The following is a 21,750-nucleotide window of genomic DNA, read 5'->3' on the forward strand; positions in this document are numbered from 1 at the left end:
AAGTCTAACAGGTAAATATCAATGGAAAGTACTAGAACCTTGGATATAATACATGCTACCTTGAGTGACTGGCAAGTAGTATTTCCAATGACTTAAACCTTCCTAAGACAATTCCAAGCTGAATTCTGTATGTATTTGTTACTGTAGCTATGGTCTTTGTGACTCCTAAGAGTCAGGTTGTGTTCTATGTGACCACTGAGCGTGACTAAATGATGATGATGCTTAAGAAGATATTGATTTTACCAACTAGACTGTTTAAATATAGATTAAGGGGAACCATTTCTGGGTTTATTGTTAAAACAACAACAAATTCCAAGTTTACAAAGCTGTGATGAAAATAGCATCCATCTAAACACGCACAGGTACACTCGTCAGCTTTTCATAAAAACTAGAATGAGGAAGGGCTTAGCACCAATAGTCCAATTATCTTCTTGCTTCACAAGAAAAAGAAGTAAAATGTCAAGGCAGATAGAGCCAGAGCCACACCACAGCTCTCCTAGTTTGGCTTAGTTTTGGCTTCATTTCATTTTCTCAGAATTATCCATCATCCCTAGAAGCAGAATAAAGCAACTGAAAAATTGGCAGCAGAGTGAACCTCACTGTCTTCATTACAGAGGCTGAGCTCACCCTCTTCCCTTCCAGCTCTTAGTGCTTTGGCTACACAATCCATCCCATGCCACCTGGGGTTCCTTAAGAGTACTAAGGGCTATCCTGTCAATACTCAAGCAGTAAGTGAAAGGTATCAAGAAAAAAAGACAAAAACAAAACCCACTTCAAGTTTAACAAAAAGTGTATATTTCTAGGAGTTAAAGCTCTAATCTGAGCTTCTATATGCCAGAATATAAAAGTGGGAAATAATAAAGTGGAAGAAGAAAGCCCTGAGTCACAGAGAAGCCATAACTGAGCTCTGCACCCCATCTCCTTTGAATTCTCCAGCTGTTAGATCTTTGTCTGTGCATTGCCACTTTGGAAATCTGACACCAAGACCCACACCCACCATCATCTTCACTCCTTTCCCCTGTCATCTCTACAGACTCAGACAGTGAGGCCAAGGACGTGCGTCTGGAGGAGGCTGCAGAAGTCACACTGGCTTGCTTGCTTCCTGGGAGCCGGCTCACCCAGTGCTCACACAGAGAAGAACTTGTGGAACCTGTAGAAGAGACAGTCCTGAGGTCAGCCAGGGTCCTGCATTGCACACATCCTGTCAAGGTGCTGCCAGTCAAGCCAGAGACTTGTCTCCTTGCCCCAGGGTTAAGACACACTCCCAGAGCTGAGTATCCCTAGCAAAGATGAAGAAACCTCAGGCAATTCCTGCGTAGAGAAAGGTCATGGAAACAAAATGCAAGTATAGAATAAATGTTTCCAGAAGCAACACCTAATCCTGGCAAGGGAATAAGAGAACAGAGACACACATCCACTCAGTCTACAAGGATTCACCATGTACACAGCTCTGAACACTGGCAGTGCTACTGAACTGCCCAGAGAAAGAGTGATAATACAGAAATTGTCTTTCTTAGCTTTGATGTCCTTTGGACATTTTTAAGCCATTATCATACTAATGGCATACACATACATACATACACACACACACACCCCCACACACAAACATGGTAGCAATATAAATGTGCTGATTGTCAGTCTGTCCTGTCAATTCCAGGAGTACCCTTTAATTAGAGCAATTGATAGTACTCTTGAAATTGACTATACAAAGCAGCCTGTCTCAAACAGACCTCAAGAGACTGTTATTTTTGGGGTACATCTAAAATACTGGAAAGGCCCAGGAGTACCAAAGTCCCCTCATCTAGCATCCAGTCAAGTGAGCAGCCTACCCACTGGGTAGAGCTTGTTTCCTGCAGGGGTGACTCTGTTAGAGTGGAGCTTCCTTCAGCTGCTTTGAGCATACCACTGTAGAGCCTTGGAAAGAGACATAGGTCCCCTATTGAATGAATATATATATCAAGCTACCCTATTTTTCTTCATACTCTGCAGTAGGAGGTGTGCATCCATGTTGGGGGGGGGGGTCATTTCTACATTTATTAACATATTATATTCCATCTCATCTGTAAAACTAAATCCTCAATCAGTTAACAGCCATCAATGTGTACCCTAACAGAAGAGATTACTCTTACTATAGAGAAAGAGCTCTTTCCTTCTAATGGTCCTTTACTGTTTACAGAATGCTTTCACAAACCTTCATAATGTTAAAACAAACATCAGCCCCACTGAGTAGGTGCGATGACCACATCCATATCAGAGATAGATGATCATGTGGCTCAGATGAGACATGTTCCTAGATAAACTAAACAGATGTCAGAATAGCACCTCAGGCAGTTAACACTATTCCTCCAGGCACTTACCCAACACATAAACACTGTGAATGGTTTGGCTAGGCTCTGCCCTACTTCTATGTTAACTCTGAACTGCTGCTGGTCCATGGCAGTTCAGAGTCCACACAAACTTCCTTTACTGAAATTATATCAGAGCCCAGATTAAGTGAAATTACAAAAATTAATCTCGTTAAGCTTTCAATAATAAAGCTTTCTGAGACATCTTTTGGACCATGAATTACAACCTCCTGCTCTGTGAAAAAAACATCCAAGAACTAGGTTACCTGCAACCGAGCTATTGGCTGACCATGATGGGATAGCTGTCCGCCTCTGGTAGAAAAGGATGTAAGCTGTCTGCGTGCACACCTCATCTTCTGACAGCTGCTGCACATCGCTATCATCGAAGCAATACCAGAGACCATCCACGGAGTTCTTACAGTAGGCTGCCAAAAAGAGCTCACTGTCAGCACCAGCAAGGCTGCACCGGATACTCTATCCACAGATACCATCCTTTATATTTTATTTATATAATTAATTCAACAGCATTTTAAATTGCCCACAGTAACAGAAAAAACAAATCCAAATTTCAACTTATACCCAGGTAGAATGCTCTAAGAAATTCATAAATATTTCAATTTCATAACAGTTTCATCTCAAAACACTCATTATACTTCGAAGTATAAGTAGGTCTCACCAAGGACATTTTTTTTTCCTGCTAGAGACACTTAACAATGAATGAAAACACGTTGACTGTCACAAATGGATGGGGTGGGGCCAACAGCATCTAGTGTAGAGACCAGGTATGTTCACAATGCATACGAAACATTATACAACATTGCATTATCCAGTTTCACTGTCAAAAGGTAGGTAAAGAACTTTGATTTTTGTTGTTGTATTACTTTAGTGTTTATTAGGGATATAAAATAATATGAAAGGACCACTGACTGACATCTAAGACCTACCATAATCTGAACATCTCATTTAACCCTGAGATTTATCATTACTACAAATTACTCACAGTAATTTGTACATTATTACATAGGCTCAGAAAGACTACTTATGGGGCTGGAGACATAGCTCAGCTGGTAAAAGATCAGACAAAGATGAGGCCATGAGTTTGATCCCTAGCACCAGTCTAGTCAAATTAGCAAAACAGAAACAATAACAACAACAACAACAAAAACACAAAGTGGGTGCACCCAAAAAGAACCCCTGGTCTCCACACACAAACTCCACAAATACAGCCCTATTACCCTCATACAAAGACTGCCTAGCATATGGTCATGCAACAGATGAAGAATGAATATATGGCATTTTGTATATGGCATATGAATATACGGCATCTAATCCTTTGGCTTGTACTTAAAGCCCTAACATACCCCACAGTTTTCCTTCAGGGGAAAGCCTAAACAACCTACGTAAGTTCCCTGACAAACTTGAGAACACAGAAACTAAGAATACATACATGGAATCTTCTCCATACTTACAACTCTAAACCTGACATATACAAACAAAAGAACCCTAAAGAGCCAATAAAAACGTTAAGAGTCTGGGGCTGAGAGTATAGCTCAATAACATAGTATGTGCCCAAGAACCTGGATTCAATCACAAACACCATACCTACCCCCAAACTATGAGGTCATGAAGCCAAGTCATACCATTAGGATAGATCGAGGAATTTTATGAAGCTTGATCTGGAAAAGCACATTATCATCACATTTCTAAAAATATCCATTTACTGAACACAGATGAATGCTGAAATATTCAGTAAATGCTCACACAGACTTAGGATGACCTTCAAGGAAAGGGCACATACAATTCTGAGAGTGATGAGTGACACTCTCATTAGGCCACTTCACTTTTCCAAGTATGGAACCACCCAGGTGAGGAATTGCTGCTAGCTAGACAGGTTCCAAAAGAGAAGCAAAGGCTCCAAATGTAGAAGGGAGATCCTGTGCAGCTACCAGAACTAGAGAGAATGAAGTGGAGACATCAAAGCAAGAGCACTAGCTAGGCAACTGGTGTCAGACCAGGTCCATCTGGGAGGAGGCTGCTATTCTGGAGAGGTGTGTGGGAGCAGAACTGCACAGTGGACACAGCTATCAGGAGACAGAGTAACCTTGCTCTAGTTCAGTCTGCTTCCTTTCAGGATGGTCTGTTCTTGATTGTGGCATGGAAAGGCCACAGAGTAACTAACTAATAAGCTAACTATTTTATTTTTGAGACAGGGTTTCTCTGTGTAGTCCTGGCTGTCCTGGAACTCACTCTGTAGACCAGGCTGGCCTTGAACTCAGAAATCCACCTGCCTCTGCCTCCCAAGTGCTGGGATTAAAGGCGTGCACCACCACCGCCCAGCTAACTATTTTATAACTATTTTATCTACTTGCTTTTCTACCTAACACTGCCTTCCAAAGTGTTTTCGAGGCCAGAGCTACTTCTGAGCAAGTTCTGGCTCAGACACCAACAATTGTCCACAAAAGGAAGCAACAAAACAAGGATAAACATTCAAAAGCACTAGCAATATGATACAGCAGTTAACATTTGTGTTATATTTTTATAAAATTGGCTAATGAAGGATTGAAATGCTAAAATAGAAAATAGCAAGGTCTTTATCTAGAAAAACTGAGAGGCTCTGTTCTAAAATCCTTGCACAAGTTAGTCATACATGTACCATGCCATTACAGCAAGAATACATCAAAGATAGTCTAGTAAAAACTTAAAAAACAGTATCTTCAACTAAAAAAATGCTGTGAGATGGCTCAGCAGGTAAAGGTAATTACAACCTATTTGATCTCTGAGACCCACATGATGGAAAAAGAACCAGCTCCCTCACACAAGCTGTCTTCTGACATCCATATGAATTGCTATCCCTCAACACAAATGAATGAATGAATGAATGAATGAACGTAACTTTAAAAAAAAAAAAAAAGTAAGGCCAAGGATTGTTTTCTCTAAACTGGAACTTCAAACATTTAGAGATGAGACAAGCAACAGTTTACTTTAAGAACAAAAAAGGAGGGGCTTGGGGAGGCTGGTCCATGTGGCACAGACTCGATGGCCATCCTAGCCTAACTGGCAAGTTTCAGGTCAGTGAGAGACTGTCTCAAAACAAGGTAGACAAAGCCTGAGGAAGAACACCCAAGGTTGCCCTCTAGCCTTCAAACACACCATACCCAAATACACACATAGAACAGGAAAAAAGAAAATACAGTCCAGCAGTTCCAAACCCCTTTGAAGGGCCCCTTTGAAGGCCAATCAGCCCATTCATGGGAATCACCTAAAACCTTTGGAAAACACAGATATCTACATTATGATTCATAGCAGTAGCAAAATTACAGTTATGAAGTAGCAACGAAAGTAACTGTGGGTGGGGGTCACCACACTGTGAGGAGCCGTTTTAAAGGGTGGCAGCATTAGGAAGGTTGAGAAGCACTGATACAGACCATGTAAGCCCCTCCCAGGTAGGGGGCAATGAGCAGGTACTCTGATGTACTTCATAGGCCCAAGTCAAGTTATTTAGCCAAGTCCTCAGAGCTAGGAAGATAGGTCTATAATCTCACCCAAGCTCCTTTCACTAATTACACTGCTTCCAAGGGTTTTCATGAGGTTTTCAAAGTCTGCACTAAATAAAGAACAACACAATATTCTGAAATCTTATACTGTCCTATTTTCCCCTACCAATTTCTTTCCTACACAGTATGTAATAATAGGGACCTAATTTACAAAATGACTTCTTTACCAAAGCTGAAGTCGAGTTAAGTATCAACCAAGAATGCTGGTGAAGGTGTTCATACAGCAAGTAATTAGCAAAGTTCAATTACTTTTAAGTCCTTCATTTTAAGAGTTAAGAATACATAATCCCATGACTATCCCATATCTATGTATCTAAGAACATAGACATTACTAGCAATGTCAGAAAAATCAAATATCCAACTCGAAATACAATCATCACACAAGTGGCTGCTGTAAAAATAGATAAAACAACAAACATTGCATTGCCATCTAAATAGTGTTTAAACAAAAGTACAAGGTTAAACATATTTAAGCTATTAATGTCTTCTGTGATGTGAAAGCACCGAGGGAGCCTCTTTTTTTCCTGGCAATTGCTTCCCAAACAAGCAGAAGCCAGACTGTTTTATCAAGAACACGCCCAGAGGCTGTGTTGCTCCTCTCAGAAACAACTGCTACCGGCAGAGTTAAACTAAAAGGTTTCAAGAATGAGCAGTTATAGGTTATAGCTCATCATCTCCCTGCTCTCCTGCCCTCCTGCCCTCCTGCCCTCCTGCCCTCCTGCCCTCCCAGAGTGGAAAAGAGCAGGTTGAGAGGGCATGCAAGGCTGGGAAGGCCAACAATCACCACTACCTTGCCACTGCACAAGGGAGCCAGTGGCTGGCTAACTGCTAGGAGAAGAATCTCGAGGATTTTAAAATACCATCTGGCAGATACCCCCAACTTCATCTCCATCTACCATTACCAGCCAATGGCCAGTATTAGAGTACCAGGGTCTTGTTAGAAAAACCACTGCACTGATAAATTAAGCTTGTGAGAGGTATGATCATCGAAGATATTGAAGATAAAGGATACAGCAATATGACTCTAGGGACCTGAACAGATAACCAATTAATAGTATCCCCCATCAATCCTTATGTAAACAGATATCTGAGAAATCCTAAAATCTGCCTTTACATGATTCATACATGCCCAAGGCTCATATATGTCCTTAATTCAAGACTCAATCTCAAAGAAATAAAGAATCAAAATTGAGGAAAAAAGTAAGTATATACAAGAAGAGTCATCAATATTAGACTAAAAGTTTAAAAACAGAAACAATATAGGTTTAGCAATGGCAATGGTCACTAGGTATGTCACTTAAGAGAAATATGTTCTGAGAAATGCAATATTAGATAATTTGTCATTAGAATATCAGTGCAACTACCCAAGCTAAGATGTTACCATATCATGAAGCAACATCATCTTTATTATACCATCATAAAGGTGTGGCTCTCACTCTGAGAGCATAAACAGGTTTCCAATCTCAGGGAACTTCTCCTGCCATACCCCTTACCCCACCATGGTTTAGTTCCACAACCAATTACCACACACACTGCACTGCCCTTAAATTTTATTTGTATCTACATCTCTGCCTACTTGTTTCTACTCCTAGAAGATACATGGTGGGATTTAGTCACTTCTGATGTAAGTCCATTGCAAGCTAACTACAAAGTGTTTATAATACTTATGAGTAAAATACACCAGTATAATCAAATCCATGTAAAATAGCAAAAAAAAATACAAAAATACAAAAAACACCGAACATATATCTCATGTATCAAAGCATTACTATGGCTGAACTTTAAAGACACTATGCTCAATAAAATATTGCAGTTACAAAGCACTAATAATACTATGTGGTCCCACATACAAGAGGCACTTAAGTTCCCTGAGACAGATTGTGATAGTTCTCTGAGCCTGGAAGCGGAGAGCATGGAAATTCCTATTTAATAAGTTTCTGTTTGAGAAGATGAAAAAGTTCTGGAAATGGATAGTGATGGCCAACAATTGAGACCTCAATGCCACCAAACTGGACACTTAAAACTGACTAAAATGCTAAGTTTAAACATGTGTATTTTAACCATGATTTAAATGTTAGTAATTTTTATCTTGATATGCCTGGTAAGCCTATTTCACAATGGCATTCTTTCTACCTTTTTCTACACTTCACATGTTGAACAGAGTTGCTTTTATAATTTAAAGTAAATTTATCCTTAAAAGAATAGACGACATGAAAGTGGCTCATGACCATTCTAAGATAGGGAGGTGCTAGAACTTCAAAAGCATTGAATAGCTATAATGAGGAGGCAGCCGGATAAACAAGAGTGGCCCCTCAGCTGCACTGTACAAACATTCTCCCATTAGGTCTGCTTACTACTAGATGAATGAACTCAGAAAAAAGAAGAAAGTTCATGCATTTGATCTTGGACAGAGATCTGGAGGATGAAGCTATTCTCAGAGCTGGCAAAAGGCACACTGGAAGGCAAAGGGAGATTGGAGGTTCAAAAACTACAAGCAAACAGCTTGAAAGAAGCGTCAGTACAGACACGCAGCCTCTCGCACTGCAGACCTGTGTAGTGCCCCCCTTGCATGGTGCCATGATGATTGCACACAGCATACAGGTCATAGATGTAGTCCTCAGGGTCCCTCCCGAGTCCATAGGGCCGTCGCCATGGGGACCAATGAGATGGCAAGCTCCAGCTGCTCTGGCTTCTCTTAACCACATGAGGTGTCATGTCCAGGCCAGTCAAGGGGAACTTGACCATATTCTGAAGTTTCATACGCCTGTCTCCTTCCTGTTGCAAGAAGAAAAACAAGTTCTGATGACATTTTAATGCAAGTAGATGGCAGATCAGTTTAGCATGAAATGTGGGCCCTGTCAGTTAAATCACTTTGAATCACCTATCTGATATTTCTCAAGACACATAACAGAAACAGACTAATAGTGTGAACTACAGGACAAGCTTTACTACAACTTAAGTAGAACCAGTGAGGGCCGACCTGAGGGGAAAGGAATTGTAGATTTTCACTTCTTTATCTGTCAAGGCTTTTTTTGAGGGGGGCAACTTAGAAGCAAAGTGACAATTTCAGGTGGTTCATCCTGACACCCCTGTCAGATGTCTCAAGATTAATAAAGTTTAACTATGTAAAGGGCAAACCTCAATACCTAGCACAGGAGAGGCGTTCAATAAACATTGACCCTTTCCTCTCTACTTTGCCAACATGCACATTTACCTATCTGAACTTAGCTATTTAGCCAACAATCTAAATAATCTCTATTTTCCATTAAACCATGTGGAATATCCCTGAAACATAAAAATCTGTTGAATGGATATTGTTCCTGTTTTCTATGTCCAGGAGAACATTTAACCTAATCAGACATGGATGTGACAATCTTAAGGATTTATGAATCTATTAAAGGAAAATACACATTCATAGGAGAAATGCTTCTGAATGAGGGCCAGGCTGAAGAACAGGGACCTTATTTTGTAGTGCAGAGAGAAGCACTGAGGTTCGGGGGGAGGAAGTGATGTCACCAGAATTGTGAGTGAAGAACTGTGAGCAGTGTGTAAAACACAAAGGAAGGACAGAGTTAGAAATCAATTAAAAGACGGCAACTGCATCAGTCTGAACAATAAGAGAAAACCATTTAGTGGCAGGGTGACAGCAAGCAGGAGAAACACACAAGAAATCCATGGAAAAGCTAAGTCAACTTGGGCAAGTGGCTACCTAGATTAGAGTGACAAGAAGGAATGCCCAGGATGACAATGAAGTTTTTGAGTCTGGGATTCTGGAAGGAAACGGTGAAGGAAATTAGTTATCATTAGGAAAAAAACAGAGAAAGCTAAACTGGAAACCTCAGTCAATTTCCACCTTCAGAGTCCACACAGGATGCCCAAGGCAAATGCCATGTTTCATTACCACAGAAGCCCAACTCTAAATCTAGAAAGGTTTGGGAATTTGGGATCATCCCTCAAGTTCTACCTTAGTGCTTAGGAAAACCCAGGACTGAGGACTAGGTGTATAGTCCTAGGCCTAACCACCCCTGCTCCCTCTTAGGTCTTCACATCTCTCCATCCCTATTGCTATAATTCTGTCCTAATCCAGTAGTAGCCTCTATAGTGCCCACAAAACTTGCAACTTTTCATCTGCTAACGACCCAGCTACTGAAATGATCACTTCAAAATATGTATTTGGCAATTGCTACTTCTATTCAAAGCTCTTCACTAAAACCTGACTCTGCCTTCAAGGGTTTGCTTGAACAGTGGCTCTCTACCCACCTCAGCTCCCACTACTACCCCATCTTCTGGAGTGTGTTATCCCATTGGCCTGCTTCAGACTCTTCAGACCCCAGGCTCAGCATAAATGCTTCCTCTGTCACATGAAGACACAATCCTGCTTCTCCTCGTCTAGCAAATACCTGCTCATTACTTAGGCACAAACTCTCTTAAATCCAGGCCACAAAGACTCTAGACTAAGGCTCACCTCTCATTAATTTCTCTTACAATGTGACTGTACAAGACATTCTTCACCTCAAGAGATAGACAGACTTTTCAGGAAGTGACTCATAAAGCTGTGTAACAAAAAGCACATGTCTGTATTTATGTATGACTCACCTCCCCAACTATATAGCAACTGCTTAGAGCAGGACAGCACTGCGTATTACATTGGGTAGAAATACAGCTCTACCTCTCTCACAAAGGATAGGTAAACAATCCTAATCTCTCACAATCCTAAGGTAAACACACTAAAATGTAAGCAAAACATTTACAAGTCTAAACCAAACCCTCAAGAACGAAGTAAAACATGTGCATGAACTACAATGTTCAAGACTTAAACTATCACAGGATACTAATATTTTCTTTAGAAAACATGACCACGGATAGGCTCGGTCAAACATGTATGGACACATTCAGACAGCATCAGTGGGTGAATCCAACAGGCCAACCAAGAACCCACACAAGCCACTAAGAAGAGTCAAGAGAAACAAGGTCAGGCTAGCTTTTTCCAGTGACAGGATTTTCTCACCTGGCGGAATCTCTTGAGGTGTATAATAAGCACATCAGGCAGAGTCCACAGGCTTAATGTGATGCTCCCCTGCTGCAGCTGCTTGCAGTGTGGGCACCGCCAGGCATCATCTGGAGCAAGCTGGAAACAAGGAGCAGGACTCCCATTAGGCATCACATAATGAAAGTCTGTGTCATTGCAGACAACAGAACTACTTTCTTGCCAGGGCCTGGTATCACCTCAGCATCTCTCTGGAAACTGCACAGGAGGAAAGCCAATTGGATAACACAAGTCTCATCTGGCTGGTGTGGACACTGGATGAGTGCTAAGCAGACCTCCCTCAAAGAAGAATGACTAAATGCCCTTTAACAGATGTACCCCAAGCCCAGCATTGCCTCAAACTGTAACTTATCACCTTTGCATCAATATGGACTTTCTTGGTCTAGGCCATCTTACCTCAGCAAATCATACTACTGCCCACCAAGGTGGAACATAGGGAACTATGCCAAGACCTAGTTTCCTCCCATTTTCTTCTTCCTTTCACCCCGTATCCCTCCATTTCTGAGCCTGTCTCTATTGCACACTAACCTCCATGAACACCACTGCACTCCAACTTCTTGCTCACTCTTAGCCATACTTCCTGTGTCCTAACCCTTCTCTCCTATGGCAGTACTAAACTGCTCCATGCAGTCTTTCCCATACGTTCTCAGATAAACAAGGAAAGCCTTTGGGGGGCAAAAGGGCTACCAACAGTAAATTTGGGTAAAACAGAGGAGAAAGACCAGTCTGGTAACTTAAAAAGGAAAGCACAATTGATGAGATCTGTTTTCATGATGATGCAACTCAATCATGTTCACAGAAAAGATTGGGAAACAAAAGAGCAGATACTTAAGTAAACAGGAGTATCAGAAAGCCAGGTGAAAGGAACCCAAACTATCATCTAGTAAGCCCACATCTCATGTGGCATATCAATATTCCCCTTATGTGGCTATACAGTCTTGTGTCCATTTAATCCTAACATACTATAAACATACTTTTATGAACTGTACTATTAATGTCATAATATCTAATCACTGATAGTTTCTAAGACATTGCTCTGGTTTCTGTACTGACTATAAACTGCTGGAATGCTCCTTGGCCTTGTGATTGTACTCTGAGAATCCTTGGCCTATGAAGTCTTCCTGGCATTGAAGGCACTTGCTCTACAGGAAATAGTCAGTCAGTCTTCTACAGGTCTTCCTTATGGCAAGACAAGAGCACTCACTGGCATTTCCAATCTTTAGATTATGTTCCTTGTATTAGTCAGGGTTCTCTAGAGTCACAGAACTTATAGAATGTCTCTCTATATTGAGGAAATTTATGTGATGACTTACAGTCTATAGTCCAACTAACCCAACCATGGTCAGCTGTGGATGGGAAGTCCAAGAATCTAGTAGTTGCTCAATCCCATGAGGCTAGTTGTTTCAGCTGGTCTTCTGTAGAAGTAGGTTCCGACAGATGTGCTGGCAAGTAAGAGCAAGCAGGCAAAGAGGAGTGATTCTTCCTTCTTCCAATGTCCATATGTAGGCCTCCAGCAGAAGGTATGGCCTAAGTTAAAGGTGTGAACCACCATGCCTGGATCTGGAACTTGCTTTGTCCCAGGCTGACCTTGACCTCAGAGATCTCTTTGCCTCAGTGTCCTGGGATTAAAGGTATATTCTACCTTGCCTGTGCCTAAGCTTTTCATGGCCACTATACCTCAAGATCTCCATGCCAAGATCCAGGTCAGAAACTTGTGTCTTCTAGCCTCAAGAGCTGGATCACAGATGAGCCCTCCAATTCTGGATTGTAGTTCATTCCAGATATAGTCAAGTTGACAACCAGGAATAGCCATTACATTCCTTATATAAAATTAAGTCCAACACCTCATTCACAGGACAGTCCAAGTGTCCCCAATTAACTATGATATTCCCCACCCCCTCAATGTGTCCTCCATCAAAATCTTCTTGGCTGTCTCAAGACTTCAGATGTACCTTCCCCACCCTCTCCCTCACCTGTGTCCTAATGTGCTGTCCTCATTAATAGTACACATCTGAGGTGACGGAGAGAGCAGCATCAGCACCATCACAGTTCTAGCACTGTTTCTAAAGTCTCCATGGACAGAACAATGGCGCACACCCACATGATGCTGCTCATCAGTACTGAGCCTGAAGACAGCTGAACCCCAAACTATTGTCACACAGCCAACTGCTAAGTTCCACCTCCTCCTCTATCTCTCTTCTGTTATTTTTGGCCCCACACTGAACTCCCCAAGTACCACATACACATTCCAGTACATACTTATTGAGCATGTCCTATGGGCCAAGCACCTCTCTCAGATACAAGGATAGTTAGTGAGAGACAGATAAGTCACAACTCTAACTGGGGCTCAAACTATCCTAACTCTCTCCCTTAGCTCTTGTGCTCCTGCCACAATGGTTACACTTGTCTTCAACCATGCTAAGCTCCTTCCTATTCTAGAACCTTATATACTTGTTTTCTTGTCCTAGGGTATAAACAACCTGAAGGCAGAACACTGTCTTAATCCTAAGTGTCGGACTACCTTGTACAGGACCCAGTACACTATAGGTACTTGACAAACCTTTAAATGAATGAGCCTCTAGAGCAACCTCTCTTGCTATCACAAACCCCTCAATCCAAGGCAGCCAGTTGTTTTACAGATCCAATGCTGCCAATGACACATCTGCTAACCCCTAAGCTTTGAATTGGTTTCAAACATCTCTCAAGTCAATTTTTAAACACAAATAGAAAAAAACGACAGGATGAACCAAGAGTCTTCAACCAACTAGTTCTAAAGTCAACTGGATGCTTTATAATTAAGCTAAAGATTGATAAACATATGTCTTTTGATAAGCTATTTTTGAAGGAACTTGCTACAAACAGGTTAGGAGAGAGAACTCAGTGAGACTTTAAAAATTATTGCCCAATATTTGAAGAAAATTACTATTTGTTGTAGTATGACCAGAGGCCCTATTTCAGGCTAATTTCAGTCCCTATCAGACCTAAATGAGTGCCAGGTCTTATGTAGGTAAAGTCCTCATAACAGAAGGCACTCTGGCAGCTAGAACAATCATTCATTTTAAATCAGGTAGAATAATAGAAAAAAGAAGTTTTAAAGTCCCTTCTAATGCTAAGGTGCCTAATTCCATATGTACAAGAGCAAAGGGTGAACTAATGGCCAAAATTAAGATCCTGCTATGGCTTAATACAAGTGTTCCCCAAAGATTTATGCACTTAATATTTGGCCCCTACCTAGTTACAATATTTTTGTAGGTACTGGAAACCTTGGGAAGGATCTGGCTGAAGGTAGTAGGTAATACCACCATAGAACTTTGAGGGTATCTTTTTCCTGGCCCCTTTATATCTTTATTTCCCACCAACCGTGAGGCAAGTAGCCTTCTCCTCCACATACTCCCCCCATCTCCAGGATAGTCTGTCTCATGACAGACCCAGAATCAACAGAACAAAGGACTATGGCCTGAAACCGGGAGCTAAAATAGATCTTTCTCTCTTACGTTGTTTATCTTGAGAATATCAGGTGTTCTGTCACAGCTATACAAAGACTAACACAGATCATGAATAGCAACAGAAGATTGGATGAACTCTACAAACACTCTGGTCAAGATTTCCCATAGGCTGGGAAATTGATCTATCCATCTACCTGTCCATTCAACATTTAAATATTTACTGAATCCCTACTCTATGTAAACCACTGTGCCAAGTGGTCCAGCACACTATGATCTGACAGAACATAATCTGTACTGGAGCCACAGTCACTGAAGCATTTGAGATAGAGTTTACAGAACTAAGAAACTTAATTTTTCATCTTATCTTAATTACTCAATCTAAGTTTGATTTAGATACTGACACCTGTGATTACAGTACATGTGTACTAAATTAAGAAAAGCTGGGTGTGTTGGAGGCCATGCCTGTAATCACAGCACCCAGGAGGGAAAGGGAGAGAACTGCCTTGAGCTTGAGACCATCCTGGTCTACATAACAAGTTTTAAAGCAGCTAGGACTATATCATGAGACCCTGTCTCAAAAACAAAAACATAAAATAAAACGAAAAAAAAAAATGAGAAAAGTTTTCATTACTAAGGAAAAATAATGAAAGAATTTCAAATTGAAATGAACAAAAAACATGTCATTAAAAAGAAAACAATTACAAAGACTCATTTCTAGAGCACTCTGTGATGGTTTGTAAATGCTTGGATCAAGGAGTGGCACTATTAGGAGGTATGGCCTTGCTGGAATAGGTGTGTCACTGTAGGTGTGGGCTTTAAGACCCTAGTCCTAGATGCCTAGAAGAGAGTCTTCTGCTAGCAGCCTTCAGATGAGGATATACAACTCTCAGCTCCTCCTGCACCATACCTGCCTGGATGTTGCCATGTTCCTGCCTTGATGAAAATAGACTGAACCTCTGAACCTGTAAGCCTGCCAATTAAATGTTGTCCTTAGAAGAGTTGCCTTGGTCATAGTATCTGTTCACAGCAGTAAAACCCTAACTAAGACACACTCCAAATACTCAAAAATTTAAGTCACTCCTTATAAAAGTTCTAAAAGGACTAACACTAAAAAATGCCCACTTAAATGTGTGGAACCTCTGGGAATGAAAATTCCTGGGACATGATGAATCTCCTCACTGTCATCTTGCAGGCCCTGTATCTTACCCGTTCCTCTTTGGTGTAGAGTTGGAAACACTGTGATAAAGTGCAGGTTTGTGGCTGATGATGCTGCTCCTTCTGCAGACGAACACTCTCTGCATCAGGGATATACTCATCTTCTGTGTTTACAAACAAGCTGCAATTCAGGGGAAAGCAGCTTTCAGAGAATATCGTATAAAGACATTCACAGACACAACAATGGCTTTTAAAAGTAGTTATAAATTCATATCCCAATAGATCAATTCAAATAGTAGTCATTCAACTCTTCTACAATCCAAAATGTCCTTGGAAATGTCTCCATCAGCAAAGTTATTTCAAAAGTTGACTTGGAGTTAGCTTTTTTCAACTGTCCATGGTTATGCTCATTGTTTTAAATTATGTGTATGTACATATATGTGTGGGTAAGCACATGGAGGTCAGGTGTCAGATCGCCTGAGGCTGGAATTACAGGCTGTTGTTAGTGTTGTTAGCACTTGACACAGGTGCTAGGAATTGAACTTGGTTCCTCTGCAAGAATAATATGTGCTCTGAACCAGAACTACCTCTCTGTCAGTACTGCCTAAATCATTCTTGTCCATGAAATCTAAGGACATGTATTTGATACAGGCTTACTAGTTTACAGCCATACAATCCTGAACACACCTGATCCTGTCTGATATAAGCCTACAAGAGCTGTTGATCCTGTAACAAAAAAAGAAAAAAAATCAAAGTAGACTATCCTACAGGGCAGTTAATGAACATATGGCTTTCCCCTCAGCAGCAATAAGTTGTGTAAAGTTTTGAGTCTTGGACAGAAGTTGGGGAAAGAATAATAAACTCCTTCAGTAAAATGTGAAAACACACTTTAAGATACTAAGCTAATGGTAAGACTTGCATGCTCCAGCTAAATAGAAATATTTATATGCTGAGAGAGAGAGAGAGAGAGAGAGAGAGAGAGAGAGAGAGAGAGAGAGAGAGAAGTAACTTACAAATCTTTCGTCTCCTTGTCCCATTCTACTACCAGTTTCACATGAGCTGTGCCGCCTGGTCCACAGGACTTTAATGCCCTAAAGAATGAGAGTGGCACAACGTATTATTTCTAAATGAAAGAGATTACTTAAATATAATTATATTCTATCTAGACTCTTGGGAATCTTTATAGTTCCCCATCAGAAAGTTTTTAATGAGACCAATGTAGCGTGATTTTTGTTAACGAGTTTACAAGCAGAATGAAAAAAATCATAAAACATGCAATACAGAAATAAGAGTATAAGAAATGTAGTATCACCCTATAGGTTTCCTTGTACACTCTCAGATGTTATTATCTTTCCAACTTCTGTCCAGGTCTGACCCACACAGATTAGATGCAGATCTAATGAACAGTCTGCTCTCACACTTGCTCAACCCCACCCCATTATGCCTAACTTATGCCCATGTCAACTCCCCTGTGCCTTCCTTCTCCATAAATGCACACTAGCCAACTCATTGGTTATCACCAATTTTTGAGACACTCAACACTAATAGCTAATATAATTCATCTTTTATCTTTTGCATATGCTATAATAGTTTAGATTATTTATCTCACCTACTTTCAAGTCTAAAACCAAACAAGACTGTGTTTGTTTTTAAAAAAAAAAAAAATGAGGGGGTGGGTGAGACAGGATCTCATACACCCTAGGTCTCAAATCACTATGTGGCCAAGAACAGCCTTCAAATGCTGACCTTCCTGTTAGAATTATAGGCATTATCATCATGAGGAGCTGTGTGCTCTTCAATAGTATGTGCTGAAAAGAATCATCGTAATAAAAAGTACAACTTTCCATATTTATATAGCCACATCTATATAGTCTATAGATGTATCAATAGATATTATAAAGATAATAGGATAATACTGTGTATAAAAGCACAGGAATAGCAAAGTAGAATAATTAATTCCATCAGAGGAGTAGGACCAATAAATGTTTTCTTAATAAAGAAATTATGGACAGCAGAAACCATCCATGTAAAACATATATAAGACGATGTTATGTGTTCAAGCACTCACCAGTACAATGACAGACAACAAAGACAGGTTTGCTGTAGTGTGGAAAGGAACAGCAAAGAGACCTGACCAAAAATGAGTATAGTTCAAACTATGGGGCATGGGCTTTACCTTCTAGACCATAAGTTACCAGGTAAAAGTAATGACTAATGACTTCGGCATGCCCAGAACACTACACACACACACACACACACACACACACACACACACACACACACACACCCTTCCTAACATGAGCTTCTCTAATTTCAAGGAAGAACAAAGAATACTTCTGTGCTGGCTAGTTTTATGTCAACTTGGCATAAGCTAGAGTCACTGGAAAGAAGAGAGCCTCAATTGAGAAAATGCCTCTAAAGATTGGGCTGTAGACAAGTTTGTAGTATTTTCTTAAATTAGTGATTGATGTGGGAGGGCTGTGCCTCCAGGTTCCTGGCATATTAGTTTCTGTCCTGAATTCCTTAAATGATGAACATAATGTGGAAGTGTAAGCCCTTCCAACTTACTTTTGGTCATGGTGTTTCATCACAATAATAGTAACCCTGACTAAGACAACTTTGTACCTACCATGAATCAAAAGTAAAACAAGTACTTAATTTCTACATGAGCTTAAAGAACTTGAGACACTTACAAGGAAATCATAGCAGACATCAGACATTACTTTAAATGGCACATGTAAGATTCTTAAAGGTGGCTTTGTGTTTGTCTATTACCTTTCTACTGTAGGGTGGCACAAGGGCTGTTCTTCCTGAGGCAGCAAGTAAGTTATTCCCACGACACTGACCACACGCAAACTGAATGGGCATACCTGTATCAAATGTCAAATGAGAATTAGGCTTGGCCTAGTCAAGGGCATGTTTCCAAGCGGCATTTTCAAAACAGATCAGATGGGCAGCAAACAGCTCACCTTGCAAAACACTTTTCCACTTTGAATACAAAGCACTCAAATGCAACTTGTTTATCAAATATGTAACCATTCCATTGCTTTCACTAGACACTGATTTAATGGTTTTCTATGAATACCTTAATACAACAATAGTAATTTTTAAAATTACATAAGTTCTATAGTGTCTTCATTGATCATATGGACTAGATTGGCAACATAAGGGAACACAAAGCAAATCAAGGGAAATTTCTACAGTGGCAACTCCTTTCAGAAACGAGATAAATTCTCAGTTTTGAAAACCCCAACAAAAGCAGTTTCACTGCACTAACTGCTGCTTCTGAGTAAAAATCATGCTCTACTGGGATATCAAAGTGCTTACAAACCTGGATGCTGACAGTAGGCCTCAAGAAATACTTCATCTTCTCCAGGATCTCCTTCTGCAGAAGGTCCCATGCTACTGTCTTCTCTAGGTGCAGGACAAAGGGCAGTCCAAATCTACAACACAATGAGGTCACCTTAATACAGCAAACCCCTAGAGTTCCAATCCCCTAGTCTTAGTCTTCTTAGATTGGATCACAATCAAACTGGTTTTAGGACAATTCTTAAACAGAGAAAAAACAAACTAACAATGGTCATTCTCATAAGGAGACAATAAGGTCAAAAAAATTGCTTAGGTCTCAGGTAACAAATGGCTTCTGTGGAGCAACAAGGAAGCATGAAAGTGGACAGGAGCATCCAACTGTGTACATCAAGACATAAGGTGTCAGCAACAGGTAAGGCATCAATGCAATGCAATGAAAATACCATGAGCTCCCTTCCATTCTGTACCTTACACACATCATACTTCTAATCTGCATTGGGGCCTCCTCTACACAGGACCTCTCCCAGATGCTACCACAGCTCACTCCTTCTCCTTGGGGCACCGTCCTGTACTCTGGTTCACATGTAGACCCAGAACCTTCACTCATTCACACTCTATCATTTAAGTTGGTATCAGTATCTTCAACACGGTGACAAATACTTGAGGTTAAATGCATTTACTTGTTTGGGGTTAGCCTGTCCTAACTAGGATGCCAACTTCATGAAAACAGGGAACCTGTCTATATCTTCAGAGACTATAAGCATCAGCATTTTTGTTGATATCATTAATACATGTGACATCTTTTATGATTATGTTACCACCCAAGGAACTTATTTCAAAGTGAAATTAATGGCTATCTTGACTAGTTTTACACACACACACACACACACACACACACACACACACACATACACACACACACACACAAACAAAACCTAAGTCCTTCTCCTGAAACACATTCATCTGTTCTCACTCAGGTGACACTTCTGTGATAAAGCTACTTTGAAAGATATTCTATAGTTCCCATAAATTCTTAAAGAGGGCAGCAGAGAAATCTGAGAGTGATTTTTTTTACTCCCAAATTTCTGACTTGCAATGCTCAATGAATGATGGCACAACTTTCCAAGACAGGAAATATTGGAAGAGAAAGAAAGTAAGTTCAGTTTGGGACATAAGTCTGAGGAGCATGCACCATCCAAACAGACACAGTAAGATATAAAGTTTTAAGATACAGGTTCAGAATTCTAAGAATAGCCTTTTATACACAGAATATAAGCTCTCAAAAGCTACATAAGTTTTAAAATATGCACCTCTTATTCAGATTCTAACCGTAATTTTGTAGTCTTTCCCTTCCCAATCCAACAGATCAAATCCACTTTTATAAAAAGATTCCTTCGGAACATCAGAACCAAAAACTAGCTGCAACTGGGCATAATAGCACATGCCTGTACCTCCAGCATTTGGGGATTAAGGTTAGAGGATTGGGAGTTCATGGGAAGCCTGGATTACACAGGGAGTCCCTACCTCAAAAACAAAGCAAAATTATCATTAAAAGTAGATTCTTCATCCCTACTTTCAAAAACAATTTTAAAGCATTTATCCTCAAAAATGTCAGTATTTACTAGGAAAGAGCTGGTTCTTACCTTTTCCCTTGCTGCCCAGTGCAGGCCCGGTTACATACAAGCAGAACAATCTTATCACTTGCCACTCTGGCGGGCAAGTCTACTCGCCCTTGTTTTGCTGCTGTTGGTGCTGGGGAAGACAGTCTGTGATGATCCAAGCCAAATTTCAAATGGTTTAGATTGTTGTTTAAGTGAATGCCTGAAACAAAATAAAAACAGCTCAACTTAGCTCTTCAAGATCCTTCTCATTCATTCATTACAAAGAATTGAAATAGAAATAAAATTTTTAAAAACTGTCATTTATAATTTAAACTACAATTTAAAATAAGGACACTCTATAATATCACTCATTTAGTCAATGGGCTAGGTATCAGCATTCATTGTTTCCTTTAGGAAAGTAGGCTTCCCTATCTTTTAAACTGGAAATTACAACTCTCCATGAATCTAAGTCAGACATGGTTTTGAAGAGCAAGTTTACTAGAGTGACCCACAAACACAATTTAAAATTAGATTTAATAACCAGTAATCAAATGCATTCCAGAAGCAATACAGACAACATTTAGAATCATCTACAAGGTTTCACTAGCAGTTTCTTGTCCCTGATTATTATAACAAGAGATGAAACTGTACTTACTAATCAAGAGCTGTTGTGAGAACATAAGTAGAACAGATCAACCCATATTAGCAAGAACAAGAATGCCTGACAGACGGCACAAATCTCCAGTGTCTTATAGCAGAACTTCCTGTGATTTAGGGTCATCCAGTTCTTCAATGCTATCACAAGGCTCTGTAGCTAATCAATGGCAGTATCTGTTAATTTACTTTTTCAAAAGTATGTCACCTAAGCAGTGCCCACTCAAGGAAATAAGGCTTCACTAGAGGAAGCAATCACTAGGAACATGCTTCTACTCACTCACTTGTCTATCTTTGTTGGCACCTGACCCTGTACAAATGTATTTTTTATTTAGTTACAAAAGAAGTTGGGGCTATTCTTTCAGTTATGTATTTTTTTTATTTTTAGTAATTAGTTTTGAGATTTCTCTCTTCTGTTTTTTTTTTAACTAGCCTCCTCCCTTTGTGTGTGTGTGCATATGCATGTATCTGTTTATGTATATGGATATGTGTGTATGCGTGTGTGTGTGTGTGTGTGTGTGTGTGTGTGTGTGTGTGTATGATTTTTCTTTGTGGTGGTAGGGATTATACCTAGGGTCTTAACATATTCTCAGCAAGTTTTTCTTTTCTTTTCTTTTCTTTTTTTAATCTTATTTATTT

The 21,750-nt window shown here is 40.2% G+C and overlaps 1 protein-coding gene across 1 annotated transcript in view; it reads right to left on the reverse strand.

The window, feature by feature from the left end:
- The window catches only part of Usp31 (ubiquitin specific peptidase 31), a 68,752-nt gene that overhangs the window by 8,342 nt on the left and 38,660 nt on the right, over positions 1-21,750 (reverse strand). The window contains exons 7-15 of the mRNA XM_021200828.2: positions 20,500-20,677; positions 18,879-18,990; positions 18,323-18,417; positions 16,561-16,638; positions 15,599-15,728; positions 10,908-11,027; positions 8,449-8,674; positions 2,612-2,770; positions 998-1,150 (exon numbers count right to left, since the gene is read on the reverse strand). Coding sequence (XP_021056487.1) covers positions 998-1,150; positions 2,612-2,770; positions 8,449-8,674; positions 10,908-11,027; positions 15,599-15,728; positions 16,561-16,638; positions 18,323-18,417; positions 18,879-18,990; positions 20,500-20,677 — 1,251 coding nt within the window. The remainder of the gene's footprint in view (positions 1-997; positions 1,151-2,611; positions 2,771-8,448; positions 8,675-10,907; positions 11,028-15,598; positions 15,729-16,560; positions 16,639-18,322; positions 18,418-18,878; positions 18,991-20,499; positions 20,678-21,750) is intronic.

This window comes from Mus pahari, chromosome 1 (assembly GCF_900095145.1).
Source record: "Mus pahari chromosome 1, PAHARI_EIJ_v1.1, whole genome shotgun sequence".
Classification (NCBI taxonomy): Eukaryota; Metazoa; Chordata; class Mammalia; order Rodentia; family Muridae; genus Mus; species Mus pahari.